The sequence below is a fragment of the Electrona antarctica genome, assembly GCF_951216825.1.
Source record: "Electrona antarctica genome assembly, chromosome: 1".
NCBI lineage: Eukaryota > Metazoa > Chordata > Actinopteri > Myctophiformes > Myctophidae > Electrona > Electrona antarctica.
Window position 1 is genome coordinate 39,954,890 of NC_136806.1, and position 7,518 is coordinate 39,962,407.

Consider the following 7,518-nt stretch of genomic DNA (forward strand, 5'->3'; position numbering starts at 1 on the left):
GAGCAGCATCGCCCGGCGGCAGCATCATCATTAGCTTAGCTTGTTTTCAGGTTTTATATAAGGTCCGTATGTAGGCTGTCTAACATGTGACTAAAAAGAAATATATATATACAATATACATATATATATTATTTTAAATTACTGGATTAAATGACGTTAAAAGCCAAAGCACTAAGACGCATGTTATAAGTGCCATTTGAACAGACAGAGCTCTGAGGGGTCTCCTGGCGACTCACCACCGTCTGATGGTTGACCTGAATGACCTCGTCCCCTGCGTGGATCTTCTTACATTGGTCCGCTGGGGACTGCAGAGAGAGAGAGAGAGAGAGAGAGAGAGAGAGGTGGTCATGGGTTGAATATTTTTCACATTTTGTAAATTAACCACAAGAATCCTATAAAGCATCCCGAGTCCGACTCTATGGTGAACATTATGCAAAAATATATCGATCTTCTATTTCCGAAATGTGGTCCAGAGGGGAAAAAGGAGGGGGCAGTAGACCCCTGGGGAACCCCAGTCAACTACATTTTACACAGTAGGCTTTCAGTAAAGATTTAAGATATGGAATTAATTAAGAATTCATGATCTCAAATCCACCATGTTTTTCAGATCAGATGGGTACTTACTCAGTATCGACTGACACACAGTTTCAAGTCTTAATGGTATCGGGAAGGACAAAATGATATGGGAACCTCTATACATACCGAGATATATAGGTTTTGATTTGTAAAGAGGGGGTGTGTGCATGGCTATATCCTTCTTTGTGCCATAAATAACGGAAATATCTACAAGCTCACTTGTTCACATTGCTTTTTCACTTTCTTATTTAAGGTCGCATTCACACCTCTACTTCGGTAGGCTCAATGCAAATGGTCGGAGAAGTTGCATCATTCTTGCATTTTTTTATTTGCTGCGTTTGCCTTCACACTGGCTGTGTCAAACCACAGCCGAGAACCGCAGTGAACATTATCAATGCGTTCAATTCATAAACTATACTATATGTCCAGAGGCCGAGCAGAGGCCTTTTTGGGGCAGTTCTGGACAACCGTGGGTCCGACCGACTCGACACCGGGCACTGCACCATCTGCGGGGGTGTGGGAATGCGTGTTTCGAATTTGAAGTCGTTGGGGGTGTGCGGTTCTGGAGTTACGTGGATTACACACGTACAGACGTACAGACAGACAGAGACTTGGTGCATTTATAGATAGATAGAGTACAACTTAGACAGTATACAGTACATTGCCCAAAAGGAGATGCATTCAGTCTGTGCAGAAATGGGGCTAAAAATATAAAATAAACATATCCCCACGGGTGGTAAAAATGAACGGCCAGAACCGTCAAAAGCAATTGGCACAGGTTTTATTTTCCTAAACAGCAAACACACACTGAAGACATTCCATGATGATGCTCAGAGCTGTCATTGAGGCAGACACCTGGGAGAATATACTGTACACACAGACTTCCTGAGTCATGTGACAACTGTTATTTTAGCTCATAATTAGTCTCTTGGGACAGACGGTTGGCTCACATTTTTGTTTAGTTTATGCTCATACAAGAGCGGCGTAGTGAAAATAGTGAAGTAGCGAAAATAGCAGATCCACATATCTACTCTACAAGCTCACAAAGCACCTCACGGCTTGCAGATCGGCTATTTTCAGTATTTTAAATCGTTTTTTAAAATAATAATACGAAAAGGAACGATTTTGGACTTACAAGGTTTCCGGCCGACAGCGACAGAATACTTCCACCATACAGTCTGTACTTGGGAAGCACATGACCCGACCTCTGACCTCTGACCTCTGACCTCTGACCCCACTTCCGTTTCACCTTTGTTCAGTCGTTGCTGTCGGGCAGAAACCTCTTATCTCTACAGATATTTTAACTTTTTGTGTTTTTTGGTAAATGAATGAACTACTTGATCATAGCATCACACCAAAGTAAATGAATGCACTACTTGATCATAGCATCACACCAAAGTAAATGAATGCACTACTTGATCATAGCATCACACCAAAGTAAATGAATGCACTACTTGATCATAGCATCACACCAAAGTAAATGAATGCACTACTTGATCATAGCATCACACCAAAGTAAATGAATGCACTACTTGATCATAGCATCACACCAAAGTAAATGAATGCACTACTTGATCATAGCATCACACCAAAGTCAATGAATGCACTACTTGATCATAGCATCACACCAAAGTATCAAAAGTAGCAGGTCAAGCTCAAATCTCGGCGTTGTGAGCGTGTCAATCTGCACATTTTGCTGTGTTTGAATTTGAATCCTGTTGAATCCTTTTGTAACAGTTTTGAACATATTATAAGGTTTCCACCCAAAAAGGACGAAAGCAAATTAGTCGAAGTCTGTCAAGTTTTCTGCTTAGTACAAATGGACATTTTAAGACTCTCTGTATCACTCTCTGTATCACTAATAACTGTTTCTCAGGTTAAGGTGCATAACTATGTATATGATATTAGTAACTATCACTAATATCATATACAATAGTATTACAGATATAAATATAGTAATACTATTATCAAGGGCAGGGGCCATCAAATATACTACACTGTGTAATTTCTGGCTCACCCAGATGTCTCCAAAATCACACAAACCTGATTTATATTATGTTACCAGCTGATATCAGCTTGCCCGGCATGGCCGAGGTTATTGTGCTGACCACGCGTCGCAGAGCTATGCATCCATCAGCGCATTCAGGTTCCGCTACCCAGCATCGGCATCGCTATTTTATGTCATAATAGAGTTTTCAAAAATTGCGAGAAACAGCAAAAACTGCCGACCTATACCAATACCAAAGTATATTTAATAAGTATTAATTAGTAAACGAATAAGTAAACTTCTCATCCACTTTGCCAAATGAGACGTTAGCCTGGCTAATAAGCCAGACTAATATCACACAACACTGTCGCGGTATATCAGTCTGGGCTGGCTCCACTTGGATTTCATTTCCCGGGGAACATTTTCTCTTTGACGCAATTGGTCAGAGCTACTGTCAGTCAAAAGTCTCAAGCATTGAACGTCACTGTACCAAAGCCCGCCTATATTGCATACCGTGTCCCGATTGGTCCGACCTGTTCTCTGCTGTAGGAAAGAGGCGTGCTACTGAGCCTCGCCAGACCGTAATCCGCTGGTAGGCAACTTTTTTTTGCCAACGGCTGATTCGGTCTGGTTTATTAACCAGGCTAATGAGACGTAGCCTGTGGAGTTAGTTCAGTCAGACATACTCGAGGGAGTTCATGCCGTGCTCAAAGGCGCATTCTATACTCAAGGGGTTAACATGCTGAATTTCTATGTGGGTGTACAGTATAAGTGTGTGCAAGTCCCACACGTCATTCGCTGATGTGGCAGTCAGCTGACCAATTGGGCAGGCTACTTAAGCTCACTAGACTGCATGCTCTTCCTGCCTTCCTCTGCATATGGTTCCTGGTTGTTATGTGATGTTTGCTCCCACCACCACCCCAGCACCACCGGTGGGCTCTGTTATTTATGCTCCCCATGGGGGGTTTTATTGTATATCTATCTCCCTACTCTTAATGTTTTATAATGGTGTTTAATTGCACCGAGCAGGGAGAAAATGCAGCAGAGCCGAACGCCAAGTCAAATATCATATGCACACTTGTATTCTCATTCTACAATAAATATTGGTTAAATCTATTCGTGAGTTGTCTGACTGAACTCACATTCTCTGTGGTTCCAGTGATAACATGGAGCCCGTCGTACGTCGATTTGATGTACATCCCCTGTCACACGCACACACACACACACACACACACACACACACACACACACACACACACACACACACACACACACACACACACACACACACACACACACACACACACACACACACACACACACACACACACACACACACAGAGAGAGAGAGAGAGAGAGAGAGAGAAAGGGGTCAGTACACATCACTTTATTTACAGGAGGAGAGAAACTAGTATGATGGAAATCAGTGTGTGACTGACCGTGCATGCGAGTGTGTGCGTGCGTATGTGTGTGTCCTACCAGTCCTTCGCTGGGCAGTATACTGGTCAGGTGGACAACTTCTAAATGGGCCGATTGGGACACCAGCGAGTCTGACGACAGCGAGATGATGTGATCACATATACCTGCCAGAGTCTTACACTGGACAGACAGACAGACAGACAGACAGACAGACAGACAGAAAGAAAGAAAGAAAGAAAGAAAGAAAGAAAGAAAGAAAGAAAGAAAGAAAGAAAGAAAGAAAGAGAAAGAAAGGGTTATTAAGAATTTGTCTACATTAGAGGATCGGCCCAGGTTGAGATGGTTTGGACATGATGTACAGAGGAGGGATGAGGGGTTCACTGGGAGAGGGATGAGGGGTACACTGGGAGAGGGATGAGGGGTACACTGGGAGAGGGATGAGGGGTACACTGGGAGAGGGATGAGGGGTACACTGGGAGAAGGATGAGGGGTACACTGGGAGAGGGATGAGGGGTACACTGGGAGAGGGATGAGGGGTACACTGGGAGAGGGATGAGGGGTACACTGGGAGAGGGATGAGGGGTACACTGGGAGAGGGGTGAGGGGTACACTGGGAGAGGGGTGAGGGGTACACTGGGAGAGGGATGAGGGGTACACTGGGAGAGGGATGAGGGGTACACTGGGAGAGGGATGAGGGGTACACTGGGAGAGGGATGAGGGGTACACTGGGAGAGGGATGAGGGGTACACTGGGAGAGGGATGAGGGGTACACTGGGAGAGGGATGAGGGGTACACTGGGAGAGGGATGAGGGGTACACTGGGAGAGGGATGAGGGGTACAGAGGAGGGATGAGGGGTACACTGGGAGAGGGATGAGGGGTACACTGGGAGAGGGGTGAGGGGTACACTGGGAGAGGGATGAGGGGTACACCGGAGAGGGATGAGGGGTGAGGGGTACAGAGAAGGGATGAGGGATGAGGGGTACACTGGGAGAGGGATGAGGGGTACACTGGGAGAGGGATGAGGGGTACACTGGGAGAGGGATGAGGGGTACACCGGAGAGGGATGAGGGGTACACTGGGAGAGGGATGAGGGGTACACTGGGAGAGGAATGAGGCAAGAGGAGAAGAGGAAGGCCATAGAGGAGGTTTATGGTTGCGGTGAGAGAGGACATGCAAGGTGGCTGGAGGGACGGAGGAAGATGCAGAGAACAGAACCAGATGGAAACAGATCTGTGGGGTCACTGTGGTGACCCCTGGTGGAAATTAGCAAGAAGAAGAAGAAGAAGAAGAAGAAGAAGAAGAAGAAGAAGAAGATGAAGAAGAAGAAGAAGAAGAAGAAGAAGAAGAAGAAGAAGAAGAAGAAGAAGAAGAAGAAGAAGAAGAAGAAGAAGAAGAAGAAGAAGATGAAGAAGAAGAAGAAGAAGAAGAAGAAGAAGAAAACACTAATAAGAAATCTGTTGTCTTGGATAAAATGAAATGAACACTCACAACATTTTAGTTGCATCCTATACTTGGTTGGAGGATGTGGAGACAATAATAAACAGTAAAGACAGAAACATAAGGTGATAATGATAGAATGACCCTGTGAGAGTGTGAAGTACTCTACAATCAATCTACAGTCACCATGAGGACAGCGCCACAGACAGACAGACAGACAGACAGACAGAGTCTGGGGGCTTCGAATGCACCACAGTGCATCCATCCAGCTTTGTCAAGCATCTATACAAACACAATAGGAGATGCAAGGCTGACGTCACGGTAGGCTGTCATGCCTACCGGCGCCATTGTGATTGTGATGGCCTACAAGCCCTACTACATATTAGATATGCATCAAGTGTATCATTTTATAAAGTTGGTGTTTGAGTGTTTAGTGCACGGTGCTAGAGCTCTTTCAGTTCGCCAAAATGGGATTTATTAAGCCTACTTGAGTAGCCTACTGTTGTGTGAAATACAAAAAGTAGGCTTCTCACCATAAACAAGGTCAGAATAAAGGGGATAAAATAAATAATGGACTAACGTTTCACCAGCGCATTCATCTCACTGCCGCCTGAGTGTGACTCTCTCTCCCTCGCGCTATATTATGGATATATAACTATTCTCTCCCTCTCTCTGACTCTCTCTCTCTCATATATCTCACACACGTTATACATTCGCGTCTGTGAGTAGATCGGCGACCCGTTTCCTACCTGCTGCTCCATCTGTCTGTCAAACCTCCACCTCGGTCATTTTATTATTTAATATCTCCGACCGACGGCGACAGTCAATGAGAGTCAAGTTCGGCTATATTAATTAGGTGGCTAACAACAAACTGGCCTGCAACATAAAACCTCTACTGCAGAGAGAACACATGTTTGCAGTTGCCTGATGATCAGTTGTCACTTGTCACTCTTGTGGTGTTTCCCCATCTCCCTTCTTCCATAAAGGATATAATATGTCCACGTGCGTCGTGCACAACTCCACTCATCTAGTAAGTTGTAAACATTGCCAACATGCATCGCGCCCGTTCTTTTAACGAGCCGTGTGTTACCGATAGCGTTGTTTTACTTTATACACACACACACACACACACACACACACACACGTGCATGATTCTGCATCGATGTGGTGATGTGACATTACGGACATAATCGATGCGTTTGCTGTTGATTTTCCTCTGAAGGCATTCCAGCCTTCCAGGCAATGTTACCTGTTAGCTAAGCTTCATGCGTTAGCTTTCTGCTTCTGACTGGGACAGCGACTAGTCTGGGACAGATAGATCGAGTGACTGAGACTCTGAGTCATAAAGTCATTATTTCGTAAAAACAATTTCAAAGCGGAGATTTGATTCGGAGAGTCTCTTGCTCTCTTCATCTGTGATTTACAACAGCTGGTCATCACAATACATCGCGGATGCGTTCGCGCACCTCTCCCGTACACTCTCAGTAACCTCAGTAGTTAATTTAACTCTGAGTCAGAGTTAAATGAACACTCGTGTTTTTAGTGTGTAAAAACCTCAATGAGAAGTGCCCTTCTCAGAAAGTCCCTAGTATAATTAGGGTAGGCTATAGGCTACTATATTTTTATTGTCCATTTTATTTTCTTGACAAGTGACAAAGCACCCATAGGTTTTTAGTTCTGCTTGGGGGGGAAACAGTGTCATCATATTAGGACTTGAAATAATAAATATGTTCATTCAGTCAGAACTATTCTGGGTTTTGTTTTAATAGTCATGATAATGAATAATGATATACTGTATTTGGTTAAGTCAAAGCTATGTTAAATCCATCTTTGCCCACTACTAGTATTTGTTACCTTCAGGTGTGCTAATACTACACAGATTAATATACATTTACAAATAGCCTATATCTTTATAATTTTTTATATTTGAATTTATTATCAGTTATCGGTATCGGTCTTGAGAAGCAGGACACCTGAAGGTAACAAATACATGGATGTTATCAATATCGGTTAAAAAAAGGTAATGGTGATGGGCCATGGTGGTCTGCTGGCCCTGCAATATGAGTACTTTTACTTGTAGTACTTTAAGTACATTTTG

At 44.0% G+C, this 7,518-nt stretch overlaps 1 protein-coding gene across 1 annotated transcript in view; it reads right to left on the reverse strand.

Annotated features, from left to right (window-relative positions):
• LOC306923776 (connector enhancer of kinase suppressor of ras 2) overlaps window positions 1–7,518 on the reverse strand; it is a 133,456-nt gene that overhangs the window by 52,469 nt on the left and 73,469 nt on the right. The window contains exons 6-8 of the mRNA XM_079502073.1: window positions 4,043–4,162; window positions 3,706–3,765; window positions 237–305 (exon numbers count right to left, since the gene is read on the reverse strand). Of these exons, the coding sequence (XP_079358199.1) occupies window positions 237–305; window positions 3,706–3,765; window positions 4,043–4,162 (249 nt within the window). The remainder of the gene's footprint in view (window positions 1–236; window positions 306–3,705; window positions 3,766–4,042; window positions 4,163–7,518) is intronic.